The following is a 21,224-nucleotide window of genomic DNA, read 5'->3' on the forward strand; positions in this document are numbered from 1 at the left end:
TCTCTGCATCTCTATGAATAAATAAATAAAATCTTCAAAAAATTAAAAAAAATAAATATTTTTTTTGTTATTTGAGTAAGCTCTAGGTCCAAAGTGGGTCTTGAACTTATGACCCCAAGATCAAGAGTTGCATGCTCTACCAACTGAGCCAGCCAAGCGCCCCCTTTTAAAAATACATTTTAAAAAGATCTGTAGCCTCTGCATTGATCAGTCTTTAAACCACCTTCACCAGATGGGATTAGCTCCAGAGACCACCCCATAACAAAGAGAAATAACAACAAAAATAATATTAGCAGCAGCTCACATGCATCAAGGACTATGCTAAGCACTTTATATATATTGCTTCATTCACTCCCCAAAAATCCATGAGACAGGTTCTATTATTATCTCATTTCCTAAAAAGGAAACTAGAGCATAGAGAGGTTAAAAATCACTTGCCTGGGGTCATGGAGCTAGTAGTAGAGGAGCTAAGACCCCCAAACTAGATCTGACTTGAAAGCCCACATTCTCAACCAACGTGGGAACTTATATAATATGTGTTACCAGTATGGGACAGTTATCTAGACCCTTTGTAAAACTGCCTTCAGTTCTCTCAGAGCTTCTCCCCTCCAAGGGCTCAAGATTTAAGAAGCCTTTTTTTTTTTAATCAAAAAGATAACTACAAACAAAGAGTGGAGGCAGGAGGTGCAAGGTACAGCTGGCCCATGTACTTTGCTTGCTCCAGAAGTATTTTTAGGGGCACCTGGTTGGCCCAGTTGGTTGAGTCCAACTCCTAATTTCAGCTCAGGTCATGATCTCAGGGTCCATGGGTTCCAGCCTCGTGTCAGGCTCCCCACTCTGTGGGGAGTCTGCTTAAGATTCTCTCTCTCCAGGCAGCCCGGGTGGCTCAGCGGTTTAGCGATGCCTTCAGCCCAGGGTGTGATCCCGGGGTCCCGGGATGGAGTCCCACGTCGGGCTCCCTGCGTGGAGCCTGCTTCTCCCTCTGCCTGTGACTTTGCCTCTCTCTGTGTGTGTGTGTCTCTCATGAATGAGTAAATAAAAATAAAAAAGAAAAGAAAAAAAAGATTCTCCCTTTCTCTCTAAGCCCTCCCCCATGCACATGCATGCTGTCTCTCAAATAAATGAATGAATAAATAAATAAATAAATATTTTAAAAAGAGAAGTTTTTTAAAAAAGATTTTATTAATTTATTCATGAGAGACACAGAGAGAGAGGCAGAGACACAGGCAGAGGGAGAAGCAGGGCCCCTGCAGGGAACCCGACATGGGACTCCATCCCGGGACCCTGGGATCACGCCCCGGGCTGAAGGCAGGCGCTCCACCGCTGAGCTACCCAGGCATGCCAAAAAGAGAAGTACTTTTAAAGACAATGGTATTTTTAATTTGCAACAGCAAAAGTCCCCATAGCTTTCTAGGACCCTTCATAAACCCAGAGAACCTCTGTAGACGGAGTCCCCGCAGTCAGCCTGAGAGAACATCACCCCGCTCAGCCTCTCACCAGCTATATGATCTTGTGCAGGTGCTTACCTCAGTGTGCCTCCTTTTTTGCTCATCTGGAAAGTGAACATAATAATTGCACGTGCCTCAACTCATGGGCCCGCAGGGCAGGGCCTCCAGCCACGGAGGATTGTTCCCAGCCCTTGAAACCTATTGGAATTTTCACTGATGAGTTTTGAAATTTGGCAAGGTTGGCCTCTGTCTTCCTTCCATCTTCTCCCTTTAGGAATGGGAATGTCTGTAACTGCCTGCCCCACCATCGTATTTGGGAAATAAATAACTTGCTTTCGGTTTTCCAAGTTCACAGATGGAGAAAAATTTTGCTTTAGGATAATGGATCATACAGAGTCTCACCCATACTTGGTGTAGTAGACAATTTAAATGATGAGATTGGGGACTTCTGACCAGATGATATTTAGATGAGATTTTGGATTTGAGTGGATGGTTTAATGGGTTGAAATTTGGGGAAATGCTGCGGTGGCGTGACTTTATGATGCATGTGAGACAGACATGAGTCTTTGGGGGCCAGAGGGCAGATAACAGCAGGCTGAAAAATGCTCCCACCCAAACAAGATAGCCATGTCATAATTCCTGGAACCTATGAATGTTATCCTATATGGAGGAAAAATGTCTTTGCGGATGTGATAAGGTTAGAATTTTGAGATGGTGAGATTATCCTGGGTTATCCTAAGATTGTCCTCTCAGTAGGCAGATGCCAGCTTTACACAAGCAACCAAAACCATACTTGGAAGTAGGCAGTTTATTTGAAGGCAGTGCATGTAGTAGAAGAAGCACAGGCTGTAGATTGATACCAATCTGCCTTGACACCTGGGTTCTGTGTTACCTCATGGAACACACTCAACCTCCGAGACTGTTCTTGGCCCGAAAATACCACCCACCTTAAGGCTAGGGATGTGAAGTACCACACTCAGTGTCCAGATCCTAGCAGGCGTGTAAAGGCCTCATCATGAGTGGGGTCCAGCTAATGAGGGGGAGCCAGCTTACGAGCAGTACAGGATACTAGTGTAGGGCTGGTGACTCACGCTCTACCCTCAATCTGATACCCATGCTGCTTGCCTCTTACAAGTGACCTTGGCAGGCCAGCCTGACAGAAAATGGCCTTTTAGGAAAATGGCCCACGGGTCTCCCAATCAACCAGAGTGGCAGGTCATCCCATAGTCTGGTGCATGGACATGGCCTCAATTTGACAGAAGACTCTTGTGCCCACCTGGGGCAGACCTGGTTTCACATATGGAATGTGCACTGTGTTAGTTAGGGTAAAAGTATTGTTTCCATAACAAAGAAATCCCAAAGGACAGCAGCTTAAACTAGATAAATTTATTTGTGTTTTATGGCAGAGCCAAGGCATGGTAGGCAGCCCAGCCACTCTTAACATGTGGCTCTTACTTGTAGGTCCAAGGTAGTGATTGCAGCTCTCGTCATCTCTCAGCCAACAGGAAGGGGGAGTATATACTTAAGATTTTTAAGGCAAAATCCTGAGGGCAACCCTGGGGTTTGCTCATACCCCATTGGCCAGAACTTAGTGACAAGGGCTCACTGAGCTGTAAGGAAGATATAGATATGTCATCTTCAACTGGACTGCTGTGTGCCCAGCTAAACTCAATTACTATGGATAATTGTAAAATAGTGGGGGATATAGCCAGCAGATTGCCACGTCTGGCTCATGGGATCCTTTTCTCATTCTAGGTCTATCAGTGGTCCTGTCTTTGGTAAGTGACCTTCTCGATCATAGCTCCTCTTCAAGAAACACCGTTGTCCTGCAACATGCATACATGCATGGACACCTGTGTGATTCAGAACAGATCTATGGGCCTCAGGCCCATGAGCGTGAAATAATAGAGATTCAAGATCTGCATGGTATTTTGCAGTTTACTTAGCTCTCACCGTTCTATTATCTTATTTGATCTTCACCTCAGCTTTGAGAGTTGGGCAAGATTTATTTACATTCATCTCCACTTGACAAATGTGAAAGGTTTTCCAAGTGCTATGGAAACTTGCCCAGCTCAAGTGCAGAATGCCCACAAGGTCTGGGGATTAACACCCTCGGGAACAATCCTCAGCCAGGAAAGGATGAGAGTCTGTGACAAATCACCTCATACCTTCCTTGTCTCCTGGGGGAGGAATCTGACATGTGTTCCACATGGTGCCTCAGAGGGACTCCAGGGGGCCTAAACTACAGTCACCTATAGTGGTAACTCACTTATTAGCACTCTCTTTACTGACTCATGTCCCATCCCTGTCTCACTTTCCTTGCTCCCTCAGCTGGGACCCCCTCCCACATAATCTGCCTACATCAAAGGCCTTGTCTCAGGGCTTGGCCTTTTATAGTCCTTCCCAAACTAAGGTAGAGATGTAGCTATCTCTTTCCCCTTGGATGATAGTCTATGAACATGGGTACATAGAACTCTGGGTGAGTCTGAAAACATGTGACAGATGAACTAATAGGGTCCAAAACTCAGAGAGGGGACCCTGATGCTATAGGCAGCCTGGGATCCAGCCCACCTTGAAGTCAGCTCCATTTTGACCTTCACATAACCATGACTTGGTACCTTGAGCTTCAGATAGTTTTGAGTTGGTTTTTGTCCCTTGCAAACAAAAGAGTCATGGTGGGATAATGTTTATTTTCTTCTTTCTGCTTATATTTTTCTATAATGCAATACAAAAACATCTTAATGCCCCAAATGATAGAATAAATTTCTAAAGGAAAAAAAAAAACTATTGGAAATGTCTTTGAGAGTGTCACCTTGAATAACCCATGTGAGGGCACAAGCCACCTTTTTCTCTTAGTATCAGTGAAACCAGGCCTTCATGAAACAATGGAATCACTGAACCATGAGTTGTCGTAGGCAATCACACTCCCCAAATGCTCCCACAGTGGTGAATGACAGAGGGTCTTTCCTTTGTCAGCTCCACCAATCACCCGGACTCTTAGAATGGTTTGGATGTAGCTTCTCATTTGGCCCCAAAGCTGAGCCCAAGTTAATGACTTGGAAAAACATGCCATCATCCATATAATCTGTAAAAACCAGAGAGAGCCCTGAATCAGGCATTTCCACTGCAGAGGAAGCGTTCACAAATCCTGCACATTTTAATAATGTTTGCATTATTTCTCACAACTGTTTAATTAAATCCTGTATAAACAGATGGGCTTACGTCTTCGGTCCTAATAGTTGTAAAATTTGGATATTGTGCATGCTGACAGTTACAAATATTTGTAGTTACTGAGTAATATTCTTTCCACTTAAAAAATATGCTACAGAGAGAGCTGATTTAATCTTTATGGAAACATACTATGGCTTTTTTTTTTCCCACGGCTTTCTTATAGCCAGAGGTATACACAGATTGGTGGGCCTCACTGGGAAGACTAATTGAAACAAAACACAGAGCCCAGTCACCCACTGCTCAGAGCTTAGGTACATCTTTTTTCTTTTCTTTTTTTTTCCCCATGTTGTGATATTTAATCTTATTTTTTTGTATATTTTTTATTGGAGTTTGATTTGCCAACATACAGTATAACACCCAGTGCTCATCCTGTCAAGTGCCCCCCTCAGTGCTCGTCACCCAGTCACCCCATTCCCCTGCCCACCTCCCCTTGGGTACACCTTCATAGACAGCTCCATGTCCATGTCTTGAAGCAGACTTCAAAAAAAAACCGGTCCAGATAACATAGATCCAATTTTCAAAAATATGCAATTCCTTTAAATGGCAATTTATGTATAATTTATGATACAAAATATGCAATTCCTTTAAATGGCAATTTATGTATAATTTATGATAAATATTAGAGGGGCACCTGGGTGGCTCATGATCTCAGGGTTGTGGGATTGAATCAATCTCTGAGCTGGGCATGGAGTTTGCTTAAGATATTCTCTCTCACCCCCTTTTCCTCCACCCCTCACCTTTCTCCCCTCTCTCTATACATAGATATAGATATAGATAGGATAATATATATATATATATATTGGATATATATTCTCTCTCTCTCTCTCTATCTAGCATCTATCTATATTATCCATTCCAAATGTGAAATAATTGTTTATTAGTTAAATTGTGGTATACTATGAAATCTGTGTAGCAATTAAAAATAATTAAAAATGACAATGTAGATTTTTATGGCAATAGCAGCAGAACTAATATCAGCTATATTATGAGTTTAAAAAAAAGCAGATCACAAAGACTATAAACAGCATTATCTCAATTTTATAAAAACAAAAACCATCTTCCTACACATGAAAGTCCAGAAAGTCTTCCAGCAAAATGTTAATATTTTGGGGCCATGGGAATGTATATTTTTATGTTCTTAGAGCTCTTCCGAATTTTCTGTAATGGACATGTATTAACTGTAGAGAAAAACAAAAATTAAAACTAATAAAAATACAAAACAATATGTTTTAGAGAAGGCAGTAAAGGGACAAATAAGAAATCAGGAGGCCGTTCTATGATTTTTAATACACTTATTCAAAAATACTAAGTGCCTAGTGTGTGTCGTCAGTACAAGTAGAAATACAGAGGCTTTTAAAAAACTAAGCTCTTCTGCCTTTGATGTGTTCACAATTTAGAATAACACTAATAGAATTTTCTGCAATGGCGGAAATGTTCCCTGCACTGTCCAGTGCAAGTAGCTACGGGGTACTAAGAATGTAGTTAGTGTGACTGAAGAATGGAATTTTACACTTAATTTAATTTAATTTACACTTAATTTTAATTTAAACATAAGTAGCCACAGGTGACTAGTGGTCCTGTAGAACCAAAGGCACACGTGGAAATAATTAGAATGCACTAGTGCTAGAGAAACACACAGGATGGAGATACTAACTCTGTTCATTAAAAGCCTCTTGAGAGGAGATACATTTTGGGCAATGGATCCTCAGGTATAGCTAGGAATTCACCCTGCAGAGAAGAGCATTTTGGGCAAAGGATACTGCAGATGCAGAGGCATAGACATAACTGGGTCCGGAACTTTTAAGAAAGAAAGAGAACAGGAAAACAAAACAAAGTGGCACCAGGCAAAGATCATGTCCCATCAAGAAAATAAGGAGAGTAAAACCTAGATAATAATCCAGTAATATTAGATCCACAGAAAGGAGTCATTTTGTTACTTGTCTAGGGGAACAGCATCACTTTCAAGCCCACGAAAACCTGGTGTCTCAAGGAGGAAGGAGCTCTTTGTCTAAGCTGACCGCTATTCTAGAAGCTTTCAGATACTTTATCTCATTTAATCACCATTTTACTGGGAAGGAAAGCAAGGCTCACAGGGTAAGTAACCACCGAAGAACACACAGCTAGTTAAGTGGCTGAACTTGGACTCAAACTCTTGACTTCTAATTTTAAATTACCATAAAGAGATCAACTTATGCAAATATATCAGGTTATCTCCACCTGGGAAACCTTGAGACTGGAAATAGAAACACTCTGGACTAGAACGCAGACCTTAAGAGTCTATGTTCGGAGATTTCATGGATCATTTCCAAGCTCTAATGGTGGTATCCCAGGAGACAGCTACCATCATGATAAATGAACTCTGAGCTGTCTTTCAAAGAGCGTAGACGGAGCTGGCCATTGTCTGATACGTGTTGTCCTGTATTGGGAGCTGCAGATTACTAGAACCAACGGTCCCAAATTTGGTGCCAATGTCCATGGCCCCTTAGGCCCAATTTACAAGGGTGACGCCAAAGTGACAAAATCGTAAGGTCCTGAAACTCATCTGTGTTGCCTACTGGTATAAAGAGGCTTGAATTTTCCAAGTCCCACATCCTGGACCATTGTCTTCACCACTGTGCCTTTCTGACCCTTGTTCAGAATCGACTCAATAGCCTTGGTTAACTCCACCAACTGCTTTTATAGTGATTCTTCCCAACATCTGTTCCGCTCTACTTGTAGGAATTCCTGCTAGGTTTGCATGACTTTGAACTCAATTTTTTTTTTTTTAATCTCACTAACTAGGACAGCAACAGAAAACCAGGGGAAAAAGGAACATTCCAGAGAAAAAAAGAGACTCTTCTTTGCTAACACTGTAGACATAAAACAGTGATTTTCTTGTACTTCATATATTAGAAATTTCTTATTTCCAATAATGAATGTATTTGAGACGTGACTTCTGTTACAAGGCTGGTATCTCCCATTTTAGGGTGTGGCAAATTTGAGCAGATGGATAACACAGAGAAGACTTGAACTTGGAAGAATATTAATTAGGGAACCAAACATACGCAACTAGTAAAGCAGGATAACCGGAAGAATGATGAGGAAAAGGAGCAGAGGAAGGAAGTGAATGTGTTGTTTACCAGAAGGCACCGGTATTGTCATTATGGAAGACTTAGAAATTGGAAAATTTTAGTTTAGTGTCATTTTAGTGTCTTTAGTTTAGTGTCTTTTATAGTTTAACGTATACAAGGATGGGGGCGGGAGGCTCAGATCATCATCATGTTTTCCAAAACCATGTCCTGTAACGGTTCCAGCCCAGCAGAGCTGGGAGATAGAAATGCCAGGACTTTAAAAGGAAGACTAGCCAAATATTAGTGGCTCGGGGTCCTTAATTAACTGAACTCATTTTTTCTGAGCTCTGCTCCTCAGAGGAAGACAATAAAATAGATGGAGGCTGAACACTTTCTAATAGAAATAGACTGTTTGGTGAATATCCTCATTAATTAAAGTAGTAGGGTCTAGGGCTGAATTTTTTAAAAAAATGCTTATACATTTTCTTACATAAATTGATAAATATGACAATTAACAACCATTTTTTAAGGATGGCCTTTCCCCTCTTTTTCCTGTTTTTTTTTTTTCCTCTTCTCCTCTCTCTCTTCCCCACTCCACCACCCTAAAGCACACTGTCCGCCAGTGTGTATGCTTCCATGTTGTACTGGATCTCTCTCTTTCTCTCTCTCTCATTCTCTCTCTCTCTCTGTCACACACACACACACACACACACACACACACACACACAATGGGGTCATATCATTCACCTTTCAATGCATCTTGCTTTTCTCCCACAATACTTCAGGAAAATCTGTCTGGGCTAATTGTGTGACTCTAAATCATGCTTTCTAACAGTCGAACTCCTTCCATCTTTTAGCTATACCAGTGATCTAATGTGGATATTTTTCCCCTTATCACTTTCACTTATCAACCAGGCTATGATAAACATCCTTGCCCTGAGCCCTTGTTCCTTGGGGTAGGTTCCTCAGAGTGAGATTGCGGGATCAAAAGACAGCACGACCCTTTTCTTTGTCTCTCCCTTTAAAAGAATAGATGCTACTAGACTTTGTTTCTAATTTGCAAGTAACCTTGAGCAGTGACTTTTCCTCCCTCGACCTCTGCTTTCCCACCGGAGCCGTGCGGGACTAAGGATGACTATGGATGACCTTGAATGTCCTCTGCAGCTTGTTCTAAACTTGTCTGCGTCTGCGCCTGCACCCCCTGCGCGCCTGCGCCCACTGCCCTGGGTTTTGCTGCAGTGAAGTGAGAATCCTCACTCTTGCTGACTCAGGACCGAGCGTCCTGTCTGAGTCTCAGGATTTGGGACCTACGTTTTGCGCACCGACGAGTCCCTTAGCTGAGCCACCGATTCCCAGCTTCCGTCTCTACTGAAATTCCTTGGTGGGGGAAGCTGTCCGTGATTAGTCGGTTCTCCCTGACACCTGAGGTCCAGGGGAAAACCGCACATCACACAGCCCCTACCTTCTGTCATTTTGCACGAGACTTCCCTGTGCAAAATGCCTCTGTGTCTGGGTGCTCCATTTTACAGGATGCTCCCACTTTTCTGTTAATGAAGATAAACACTTGATTACTGTGCAACCAGACCCCCGAATGAGGAGGGAAGCTGTTGCAACATGAGTGGGCTTTCCCCTGTGCGCACAGCTTCCCGTTTGGAACCCGGGAGAAGCAACGGTTCTATCTGCTAAAGCGGGGGGCGGGGGGGCTTCAACCATGATCTTCCCGAGAATGAAGAAGAACAGTTGCTTATGGACAGCCAAGCAGGCCGCTGACCGTCTCCGCAGTCCCCGGGCCCGCGGTCGTGCCCCCAGCACCCCCGAGGTGGGATGCAGCCTCCTCCTCCTCTGCTCGCAGGTGGGGCCTGCACCCCAGGCCGCAGGCGCCGCAGTCCTAGCGCAGGGCCGCACCGCAGCCCCACTGGGCCGTCGCGGGCAGGTGGCACCGACCCGGGCTCTCACCTGGCTTGTGAGTGCACCCGGGGGCCGCCGCGCAGGGGCGCAGGGCGTTCGGGGCTGGAGACCGCGCGCACACGCTTCTCGCTCGGGCTTCCTCGCCCGCGGTCGGGAGGGGCGGCCGCTGCCTCGGAGGAGCAGGCGCCTGTGCTCGCGGCCTCGCCCCCTGCACCCCCCCCCCTGCACCATCCGCCCCGGCGCGGCCTCCCGGAGGTTCAGGGTGGCCCCGCGTCGTGGCGCGGACCCCGCGGGGCGGATCTTCTTCCGCGGACGCCACCCCCACTCCCGCGCCCCGCAAATGCCAGATAGACGGGGCTCTCTCTCTCTCTCTCTCTCTCTCTTTTTTTAAAGCTATTTATTTGCTTATCTGCAAGGAGCGGGGGCAACGTGATCGAGGGCGAAATCAATTACTATTTTTCATCTCTGACAAAGTAATTAAGGCCACAGTGACCGGCTCCTCCGACCGAGGGGCCGCGCGGTGATGGATGCGGACGTCGGCGCGTCTCGGCCGCCGCGCGGGCGGGATTATCACTCGGAGCAGGCGCGGCGGCGGGGGCGAGGGGGGTCGGCTCCGCGTGCTCGGGCCCCGCCCCCGGGGTCTCCACCCCCGGGCCCCCCTCCCCTCGCAGCGCAGCCCCTTCCTGCTAGACCCTCGGGGCTGCAGGCGGGGCGGGGAGGGGGCCCTGCAGCGCCTCCACCGCGCGCCCCCGCCCCCAGGGTCTCCCCCTACCCCTACCCCTACCCCTCGCAGCGCAGCCCCTTCCTGCTAGAACCTCGAGACCGTGGGGGGTGGGGGCTGGGGGGAGCCCCTGCAGCGCCTCCACCGCGCGCCCCCGCCCCGCAGCCCTCCCTGCGCGCCCCCCGCCCTCCCCGGGGCCTGACGCGGCAGCCGCGCCCCGCGGGGACCCCAGCGCGCCCTCGGGCGGGGCCCCCCGTCCCGCCACGTCAGCGCGCCCCGGAACGTCGGGGTGTCCGTGGGCGCTCCCCGTTTCCGAGTCGTGACGGGCCTTGGTGCGCGCGTGTCCGGGGCCGCGGGGGGGGGGGGGGCCCGAGGCGGGGGCCGTCAGCCCGGCCTTGCCCTCCCGCGCCCGCTGCGGCTTCTCGGAAGCTGGGGCGCGTCTCGGAAGAAGCGCGCTGGGCTCCCTCGGCCTCCCCCTCCGCCCCCCCCGGGCTTGGGGCCCCGCCGCCCCGTGAGCCCTCCCGCGCCCTCCGTGTCCTGCTTCCCGCGGAGCGGCCTCGGGGACCCCGCGACGCCCCCGCGGGTCCTTGTGGGGGGCTGCGGGCCTTCCCGGGGCTCCAAAGCACGTCTGCACCTCGGGGCCGGGAGCTTCTGGCGCAGAGACCTGGGAGGTCCGCAGAGCTGTTGTTCCCGAGCCAGCCCGGAGCCCGCGGGAAGCCCCTGCACGGGGGTCGGTGCTGAGCGCTCCATGAACGCGAGCCCCGACCTCCACCCAAGCAGCCCGAACCCCGCGGCGTCGGGGGCCTCCGCTCCAGCCGCCCGAGCGCACCGGGGCCCAGCTGGCGGCGCTCGGGGAGCGGCGGAGGGAGCCGAGGCAGCGGAGGCCCCCAGCGCCCAGGGCGACCTCCTGCCGCGCGGGGACCCTCCCCCCGGCCCTGCCTTCCTCGGTCCCCCCGCGGAGGCCTGGGCCCCCCCGACCGAGGCCAGCCCGAACGGAGCGGGGACACGCGCGTTATCACGAATCCCCGTTTAGTCCCCAAACCGCACGTCCTCGGTAACGCCGCGTCCCTCCCCGCGGAGGGCAGCCAGCGCTCTGTGCTCGCGGGAAAGCCGGGTTCAATCTCGGGCCGCCCCCCGCCCCGCAGCGCCCCCGCACCTCCGTCCTCCCAGGCCGTCCCGCCGCCCAGCCCTGCCGCGGTGCTCGGGGCCGCCACCCGCAGGCCTCGGGCCTTGCGCTCCCGCGTCCCGCCGGCCGTGCCGGGCCCCTGCTGGGAGGCCCGCGACGACAGAGCGGCTGCCCTGCGGCTTTGAAAGTGACCTAACAACGAGGGCACTGCTGCAAATGATTTCTTCTTTATTTCTTGAAAGGGTTTTCAGAGGAGCCTAAACATAAAAATAAGAGCACAGTTGTAAGTGTCCTCAGAATGTGTGTGCGTGTGTGTGTGTGTGTGAACAGAGATGAACCAGGAAGCCAAAGATTAGACCTCGATTCCTCGATTCCTAAGCAAAGCCCCCAGTTTTCTGGGAGGGCTGGCTAACCGTCCTCGGACACTGGTCGTGTGCAGGGTACGGCTGTGAGGATCTGAAGTCTGCAGGTGCAGGGGCGGGGGACACCCTCCGGGATGAAGGCCGCGCAGCCCGGGCCATCGCAGGGCCTGGGTCTCGGGGTGATATTGTGGAACCCGCTGCCTGCAGGTCGCAGAGGCAGCTGCGGGATCTAGAGGAGAGGAAGACTGGAAGCTTGACAGTGATTTAATTCCTTCCCCTCTCCCAGCGCACAGCCCAATCCGCTCTGTTGGCGGCGGCGCCTCGCCTTGGGTGCAGTGGGACGTGTCCCTCCCATGTTTGCCTTAATTAGGAGGAGGCAAACTTCTGTCGTCCCCTCCCGCCGGCTCCGGTTTAGTAATCAGACCCACATGAGTCACCCCGAACACGCAGCCCCCTCCCGCCGCAGGGACGACAGGCTGGCCGACTCTCGGCCGTTGTCCCTTTAAAACTGGAATCCAAGGTGGGGGGGGGGTAATGATTTATCAAACTTGTATTATCAAGAAAATGTCAACCGAAGGGCACCTTGCTTTGCACTGACGCAAACCTGGCCTCTCCCAAGGAGATATAGAACCCGCCTGCCGGAGCCAAGCCCGGTGTCACCAAGGCTGGGTTCACTCGCGGCCCGCTCCATCCGTCGCCCGCGCCAGACAGACATGGTGAGTGGTCGCTTTTGTTCTTTTAAAAGGAGAGGGAGCTGCGGGTGGAGGGAGGGCAGGGTCCTTTAGGGTGCTCCTTTCGGAAGCGGGCTGTGCGTTTTGGAGGAAGGTCGGAGCCCTGGGTGTTGGCTCTCTGCGCATCACCCGAGGTGGGCAGGAGGTTTCTGAGGCTGTGGCCACCCGAGGGCTGTCCTGACGGCGATCCTGGGCACCGTCCTCGGGCGACAGCCAGGCCCAGGGCTACGAGATCAGCGCTTGCTGGAGCCAAGGGACTTAGACTCGGTGCAAACCAATTGTCCTGATCTGTGCATTTAGGAAAGACCGGTTAGAGGCGCGCGGTTGAGGTGAAGGTGATACGATTATTCTTGCGGTGTAATCGTGACCGGTGGTGGTGATATTCAAGAAGCCCTGAAAAATGACACGAGGAGAGAAAGCAGACAGAAAAACCACTGCCGGCATTTCTCTTCATCTGAAACCCAATTGAGAAAAAGCGAGGGAAAAGGAGCCCTGAGTCTTGGCCCCCAAGCAGGTGGAGGGGCATGAAGGACATTAGACTCCTGTGATTAGTTACCGGAGGGAGGAGGAGAATTTTAAAACTTTGCGTGTTCTCTGACAAACCCGAGAATCCGGAGGTGAACATAGGTCGCGTAGGAGAGCGAACCTGGTTACTATCTTGTGCTGTGCGTCCGGTTTATTATGGTGGTTGTGGGGTTCTTCTTGTTTTGATCGCGATCCTTACCCCTGCCTTTGCTACCTGGAGGGCGGGGATGGATTTCGAGCGAGCGGGGATTCGCACAACCGTTTTGGCCCGAAACACTCGCAGGTGCCAGGGCATCAGCTTTGCGGCCACAGCTTGCCTATAGCTTATAAAAGAAAAAAAAAAAGCAGCAATGTGCATTATTGAATGACAAAGGAAATGGGGCGGAAAATTAAAGAATCTTTCTACAGTGGTGATGGGGAAGTGGGCACCCTACAGCCGTGATGTGAAATCCAAAGAGGGCCAGGAGCTCACGGCGGCTGTAGGGCTATTCCCACTCTCTTTCTTCTTCCCCCCTCCAAAAAACAAAAAACAAAAAACAAAAACAAAAAATGCACATTTCTGTCTCTTTTCTTAGTTTCCTCACCATCAGGGGAGGAGAATATTAACCGCTTTATGCCATCTGGTTATTGGCAAGACGGGCAATTGAGAAATAGCTCTTGGAGAAGAAAAAAAAAAATCCACCTTCCAGGTTATTCCCTAGATCCTGTGTCTGGACCTGAGTGGTGAACGTCGGTATATGCAGGCACAGGTATTTTTGCAGCAGCCGTGACTTCGTTATGTTCTACTTGTGTGCGTGCATGCATGCGTGTGTGTGTGTGTGTGTGTGTGTGTGTGTGTGTGTGCACGAACTTCCCCTTGTGTTTGCAGGACCAGGACTGCGGTGCCCCCGAGGAAATGAGTAAACGACCCGCCAGCAGCCTGGGGGCGGCGCCGGGGCCCCTGGAGAGCCCGCGCGCGCCCCGGACCAGCCCGGAGCAGGAGCTGCCCGCCGCCGCGCCGCCGCCGCGTGTGCCCAGGTCGGCTTCCACCGGCGCCCCAACTTTCCAGTCCCCTGACGCGCGAGCCCGTGAGGCCGAGCGGCCGGGAGCGGGGGCCTGCACGGCCGGGGGCGCGGGGCCCGGCGACGCCCTGCAGTGTAGGATCCCGGCCCTGCGCGGCCCCGAGGGGGATGCCGCCGCGAGCGTGGGCAAGGGCACCCTGGAGCGCAACAGCACCCCGGCCGGGGGCTGGGTGAACATGAGCCAGAGCGCCGTGGTGCTGGGCACGGATGGCATCACGTCCGTGCTCCCGGGCAGCGTGGCCTCCGCGGCCGCCCAGGTAAGCGGGTGCGCTCAGGCCGCGCCCTCCGGCTCCCCGGGGGCTCGAGGCAGCCGGGCCGCGGCGGGTGCACGTGTGCTGATGGGGAGACCGGTTGGCAGTGCCAGGTAATGGATGCGGGAGGCAGCTGCGGGGCTTCGGAAGCTCGCTCTGCGCTGGGGTCCCCGGTGCGGGCGCGAGGGCTGCAGTGACCCTGCCGGGGAGGCGGAGAACTGGGGAGCTGCCCTGCCTGCTGCGCCTCCCAGCCTCGGTGGCCTCGGAGATGGGGTGCAGCCTCCGTGAGCAGTGGAGACCCATAGGTGTAGGAAAACAGGACCCCCCCTCCTTTCATCTATGAGCCTTTTCTTTAAGGTGTTTTCCCTTAATTATTTTTTAAAAGATTTTATTTATTTATTCATGAGAGACAGAGAGAGAGGGAGAGGCATAGGCAGAGGGAGAAGCAGGCTCCACGCAGGGAGCCGGACGTGGACTCGATCCCGGGACCCCAGGATCACGCCCTGGGCCAAAGACAGCTGCTTAAACCGCTGAGCCGCCCAGGCTACCCCTCCCTTAATTAAATTAAAAAACACAAAAAACTAAAAAGGCTATGTCAGTTGAGCCTCCGACTCTTGATCTCAGTTCAGATCCTGATCTCGGGGTCCTAAGTTCAAGCCCCGGGTTGGGCTCCATGCTTGGCCAAGCCTACTTAAAAAAAAATATATATATATATATATATATTTAAAAAAAATAAACAATAGATACCAGGAACACTCCACAGAAGGCAATAACAGCTTAAGGACTGCAGCCTTTTCACTTAGAGTTACCAGTCGTCACATGAGAACTCTGGATGAGAAGTGGGTTCTCACGAAGCTACTTCTGAAGCCTCAGGATTCTTCTCAAACCCAGTCAGTCCCTAATACTGTCATCATAACTTTGCATATTTTGGGGTGTGTGTGTGTGTGTGTTTAAGGGCACCTATCTCAACTGAATAAGCTCCATGCCCCCACAAACCTGCACCTACCTCTGGGGTTGATCCTTTACACTCAACCAGAGGCATGAAAAACCCACAGAGCAAACCCCAATCCTGGGTTAGGAATAAGGCAACCATTACCGGTTACCGTTACCCTCTCCCACTTGTCCTCTTGCCTGTTTCCAACTCCCTCCAATCCTCCTGCCGAAGATCTCTTCCTCCCTCCGCCTGCCTCCCCTGCTTTAGCTCTTCCCTTCCCAATCCCGGTCTTTTTGCAGTCTCCGTCCCTTCCCTGGGTTTGGGGGCTAGGCAGGTATCCAGTAATCGGGGGTGAGGGGCTGAAACCAAACACCTGCCTGCAGGAGATTTCGGGTGGATACAGCCCTTCTGTTTATAGTCCGTGTTTGCACACACACACACACACACACACACACCCCTCCACGGGCCCACAAAGCAAGAGCCCAGCTGATAGAATAATAACTGGAAATGAACGTACACTTAGGCTTTCCCACTTGCCCCTGGTTTTGGAGTCCCCTTCTGGAGCATTTGTCTGCAGGCTGGAGCTGCCCCTGACAGCATGTGCCCCACAGCGTGACCCCAGGTGGAGGCAGAAAATGATTTCAAACGCCTTGCTTACCCTCCGCACTGCGGCAAAAGCAGCTGGAACTCCCACCCTTTCGGCCCGGGAGGCATCAGGGTGGGTGGGGCCGGAGGGGCCGGGCCTGCAGAGGAGCGCTGGGCGGGTGTTGAAGACGCTCAGAGCCCGTGAAGCCCTGCATTTGCCTATTTTCAGCTCTGCCCGGTTTTTTTTTTTTTTTTTTTTTCCCGGTTCTTGCCTTTCTGACACCTACCTCGGCCCTCCTCTCTTCCAGAGACTTCCTCCTCTCCTGACAGCTCCTTCACCCCGTGCACAGCCTGGGGAACAGCGTGAGGCTAGCAAGTTGCTATAATAGGAAATGAAGTACGACAGAGGCAGGTGGAAGCCCGGCAGTGACTTGGGTCCCTGGAACCTTTATGTGGCGTCCGGGTGTCCTGAACGTTCTGAATTTATTTCAAGTGGCTTCCCCCCCATCCGTCTCTGCTTAGTAGTGAGGCATTCCAGAAGCAGGGCCTGCCCCTAGGAGAGCGTCTGAGGGTGAACGTGGAGAGCTGGGCCTCCAGTGTCCACGGACTGCTGGAGCTGGAAGGTGCCTCGGGGGATAGTTATTCTAAGCCCCTCGTTTTACGGAGGGGAGCACAGAGCCTCAGAGAGAGCAAGTGGCCTGCCTGGGATTAGCCGGTGCTGGAGTTCAGACCCGCACCCACCTCTCCCTCCTGCCCGTTTCCCTCTCCCTGGCGTTGGGAGGTGCCCCCCTTAAATTAGCCCAGCAGGCAGTTTCCTGTAGGCTTTGGCAGAGAACGTGAGGCAGGGGCTCTGGCTGGCTTCAGGCGTTGCAGCTCTATCTCTGGCCTAGCAGGCTCCAGAGGGAGAAAGGGCAGAGGAAGGGGTGTGTTGAGGGTTTTGGGGGAGGGAGGGGTTGGTTAGGGATCTGCTTGCTGGGGGGTTCTAGGCATGATATTGGGGGGCTGCTTGCCAACTGAAGTCGTGGTCAGGGGTTGGGGTTGGAGGGACCTGCTTGCAATCAACCACCAGGTTCGAGGTTTGGGGGAAGCTGCTTGCTGGTGTGCCCTGACTGCAGGGTTCGGGAAGGAGGGCTTGAGGGGTCTGTTGAAGAGGAATCTTCAGATCACCATTGGGAGCCTGCTTGCTGAAACACTCTCGGTGCAGGGTTGAGGGGTGAGGGCCCTGCTTGTAGATGCATCTTCTCTTCAGAGTTGGGGTCCTGCTTGCCAATGCATCCTCGGTTGGATAATGGGGGCCTGCTTGCTCGGAAAGACCCTCAGCAGGGGGGAGGGGCGGAATGGGGCCTGCTTGCCGACCGACCCCGGGGCTGTTATCCGACAATGTGCTTTTCCGCCCCCAGGAGGACGAGCAAGGGGATGAGAATAAGGCCCGAGGGAACTGGTCCAGCAAACTGGACTTCATCCTGTCCATGGTGGGGTACGCAGTGGGGCTGGGCAATGTCTGGAGGTTTCCCTACCTGGCCTTCCAGAACGGGGGAGGTACGGCTTTTCCGGTCTTTCCGCCTGCGGCGCGTCGGGGTGGGCACCTGCGGGTTGGGGAGGCGCCCAGAGCCCCGGGAATGGGCTGGGAGGAGAGGCGCAGAGCAGCCTCCTCGCGCTCCAGCCCCATCCCCGGGAGGCATCAGTGCTAAGCCAGAGGGCAGGAGCCACTGGATCCGGTTGGCACTAGATCCAGGGGGTTTTATCAGGAGATGGAGCTCTGGGGAGAGGCTCGCCTCCGTGATCCCAGCCCTCCATCCGGCTTGGGGGACTGCTGGGTCCTGAGCCAAGTGACCATTGACACAGGGGAGTTCAAACTCTAATTTAGCTGACAGTGTTCTGGTAGCAGCACACTCTGTGCACCTTAGCCGCAGCAGCTGTGGGGTCCTGGACACCGAATTAAGGATGGGTTAAGGTTATAACCTGGAAATCTGAGCCTACAGAGGAGACTCTGGGAATGAGTATTCGAATCATGCAAGATGAAGGCTGCAGGCGAACACAGGGGTGAGTGGAGAGGAGCTGGGGGTTGTACTTTCAACAGCCTCTCAGAGGTGCCCACGCACATACATCCTCTTGGGCACAGGCAGGACATCTTTTGACTTTAGCCAAATCATTTGACAAAAAAACAAAAACAAAAACAAAACAGTTTTCGTTTCATTTGTCTCAACTGGGTGGAAGAAGCTGCTTTTGAAGGAAAACCATTTCTGAAATGGTGAGGATGCCAGGTGGGCACGCACTAGCTGCCAGGCCTCTAGAATCCGCTGTACCCCTTATGTACCCACCAAGGAGGAGGGGCCTAGCACATTCAGGGTCCGCCTTGCCTGCCCTCTCCACCTTGAGGCTTCTTCCCCCGTACTGCCCAAACTGACAAGTTCCCCTCTAGGAGTAGGAAGTTACAACTAGGGGACTCCCTCCCAGGGCCAAAGAGACCCTCACCCCATCAGGTTAGGGTGTTTATTTTTTGTTTTTCCTTGGGTGGGCTCCAGACAGTAGACAGGTGCTGCACCATGGGATGATTGAAACAGAAAAATAAGCCTTCTCCTCTACAATTCCAAATTAGGACACGTTGACAAGTACTTATGAGGACTGAAGCTTATTTGCAATCAGAGATGCCCTGGAAATGGAAGAACGTGTACGCTGGCCACACAAATATAGGCTCCCCAGCTGGGTTTCCACTTGGTTTTCTGCAAGAGTCCGGGGTGCAGGAAGTGGGCCGAGATGCTATAATAAGGCATCCAGTGACAGGGAGCCCCCGGGACACAAGATGGGGCTAGGGAGGGAGCTTCAGCCAGGGGAGTTCAGCCCCTGAAACTGCCAGAGGTTTGCTCCTCCCGCAGGGATCTGCAAAGTGTGTGTCTTCGCCTGGCCCAGCAGTTCCAGGAGCTCCTGAAGGAGCCGCCAGGAGGGAGGGGGAGGCGGGCTTTTCCGCACTGCGGCTCCCGGGCCTGCAGCAGCCCTCAGGAGCACAAGAGAAGGATGGCATGATGCACGTCTATCTCAAAAACCCCCTCTGGAGAGGCTAGAGCAGGACCCCTGGTTTTACTCTCCTTCAGCTGGGGGCTGCTGCTGGGCCTTCCTTGCCTGGAGAGGCCCAGATGGGAAAGGGTCTTCTGCCGGACAGGAAGCTGGAAGAAGGGTGAGCAGAAAGAGGGGACCAGAGAAAAACCAGCTTTTCCTTCCGTGGAGCACAGTGTTCTGGGCTCTGGCCTCCCTAGTGCCTCACTTGGCTCTGACCAACTGTCTTCCTGGTCCAAGTCCTTTCAGAGATGACGGCTGTTCCCCCAAAGCCCTCCCAAACCACCTGAAAGAATCATTGAAGGGAAAGAACCCCAGAGGACCTCCAGCAGTGTGTGGAGGCCTCCCGACTGCTACCGTCCTGGTTGGGGGACGGGGAATAAAGAGATGAAGGGTTGACGACCTCAGGGGGCTCCCAGCCTAGATGAGACACCCAGTAAATATTGCCAAGTGCTCAGTGCCTGGGGAAGGTATTGTGGGAGGACCGACTAGAGAGACTTCTTGGAGCTTCTTGGAGGAGGAAGCATTGAGTTGACCTTGAAGGACAGAAGGGACTTTTATGTGGAGAAGGAAGTTGAGAAGTGCGTGGAGGCTGCGGTGGCGGTGGCGGGGAGAGATTCTGACCACTTGTCTGGCAGAGGGGACCAGCACCGGTTGGCAGGAGGTGTGCAGGTAACTGGGGTCATTGCACAGAAGGGCTCCTAGAACCTACCGCAGCAGATGTTAGGTCCTTGGAGGGTAGAGATGTCGAGGAGACGACACCAGATCTGGCTCTGGCAGTGAGTCAAAGGTGTGGATCTGTTGAATGCCTAAGACAATCTGGGGGCATTGAAATGCTATAATAAGAAGAGCAAAGGATAAAACTCAGGCAGCACACAACCCCTAGTGATGCATCCAGTGGCGAATTGCAAAAATGTGTTTGCAGGGCGCTCACGCTTGGTAGAGGAGGGGGTACCTGTGGCTGAGCCGAAATACAAAGGTTTCCTGGAAAACAAGGGGGGGGGCCAGCTCGCACCCTAGAGGGCGAGTGTGGGCCAGGCCAGCCTTGGTCTCCCAGGGCTCTCACTTCCCATTCTCTCTTCCCAAGGTGCTTTCCTCATCCCCTACCTGATGATGCTGGCTCTGGCTGGGTTACCCATCTTCTTCCTCGAAGTGTCACTGGGCCAGTTTGCCAGCCAGGGGCCAGTGTCTGTGTGGAAGGCCATCCCGGCCCTACAAGGTGAGTCCACCCTGCCTTCAGCCTTCTCAACCCTATCCTGCTCTCTCTGGCACCTGGCATCCTCCAGAAGGGGGGAGGGAGGGAGGGCTGCTTTTGTGAACTGCAGAATTCAGGGTTTCCTTTATTTGATCAGTTCCACCTCTGGGATCCCTCTGATTGCCCCTGGCATTGCTCTGTTGCTAGCAGAATGCCTCAAGGGTCCTTGAGAGACAGTCCGCTCCACTGTTAGTGTATCCATCTGTAAAAGAGAGCCAGCACCTAGCTCCCCACCTGTTGCCCGGCTGTAAGAATTCCCTAGGATTTGGGGTGGGATGACTCAATCCCTGGCAATTTTGCTTCCGCAGGCTGTGGCATCGCAATGCTGATCATCTCGGTCCTGATAGCCATCTACTACAATGTGATTATCTGCTACACACTTTTCTACCTGTTTGCCTCCTTTGTGTCTGTGCTGCCCTGGGGCTCCTGCAACAACCCTTGGAACACACCAGAATGCAAAGATAAAACCAAACTTTTGTTAGGTAAGTCCGGATATACCTACGTTAAGTGCCGGGCGTAGAGATCGAAACTATTGAAACCACATGTACTTAGTTCTAACATTTCGAGAGCTCATGGCTCAGAGGAGGAGTAATCAAAATTTTGTTTGCTCATGACTAACAGGGGTGTGTTAAAAATGCAGATTTACGGGCCCACCCGATAGTGTGATACATTAGATTTGGGTGGGGTTGGGAAATCCGCCTTTTCGCAAGGTCTGTGGGCAGTGTGGTTCATACGCAGGGTACGGTTTGAAAGCAGGGGGGTCTTAGAGCCTAGGAGAGGTAATGCTTGTGATCCTCGGTCCACACTTCCCTGGACACTGCTCAGTGCAATGAGGTGTGTCTGAGGACAGATACTGGACGGGAAGATCTCTGATCGAAACGTGCGCAATGTAGTACCTAGAAATGGGGACGTCTTCGCGGGTGGTCACGGAGGGTTGTTCAGACCTGAAGTCCCCCTTGGGACTTGAGGGCTTGCGGGGAGC

At 52.1% G+C, this 21,224-nt stretch overlaps 1 protein-coding gene across 1 annotated transcript in view; it reads left to right on the forward strand.

Annotated features, from left to right (window-relative positions):
- Nucleotides 1-13,982: 13,982 nt before the first annotated feature.
- The window catches only part of SLC6A5 (solute carrier family 6 member 5), a 56,410-nt gene continuing 49,168 nt past the window's right edge, over nucleotides 13,983-21,224 (forward strand). The window contains exons 1-4 of the mRNA XM_035704228.2: nucleotides 13,983-14,420; nucleotides 17,334-17,472; nucleotides 20,075-20,206; nucleotides 20,551-20,724. Coding sequence (XP_035560121.2) covers nucleotides 13,998-14,420; nucleotides 17,334-17,472; nucleotides 20,075-20,206; nucleotides 20,551-20,724 — 868 coding nt within the window. The 5' untranslated portion in view covers nucleotides 13,983-13,997. The remainder of the gene's footprint in view (nucleotides 14,421-17,333; nucleotides 17,473-20,074; nucleotides 20,207-20,550; nucleotides 20,725-21,224) is intronic.

This window comes from Canis lupus, chromosome 21 (assembly GCF_003254725.2).
Source record: "Canis lupus dingo isolate Sandy chromosome 21, ASM325472v2, whole genome shotgun sequence".
Classification (NCBI taxonomy): domain Eukaryota; kingdom Metazoa; phylum Chordata; class Mammalia; order Carnivora; family Canidae; genus Canis; species Canis lupus.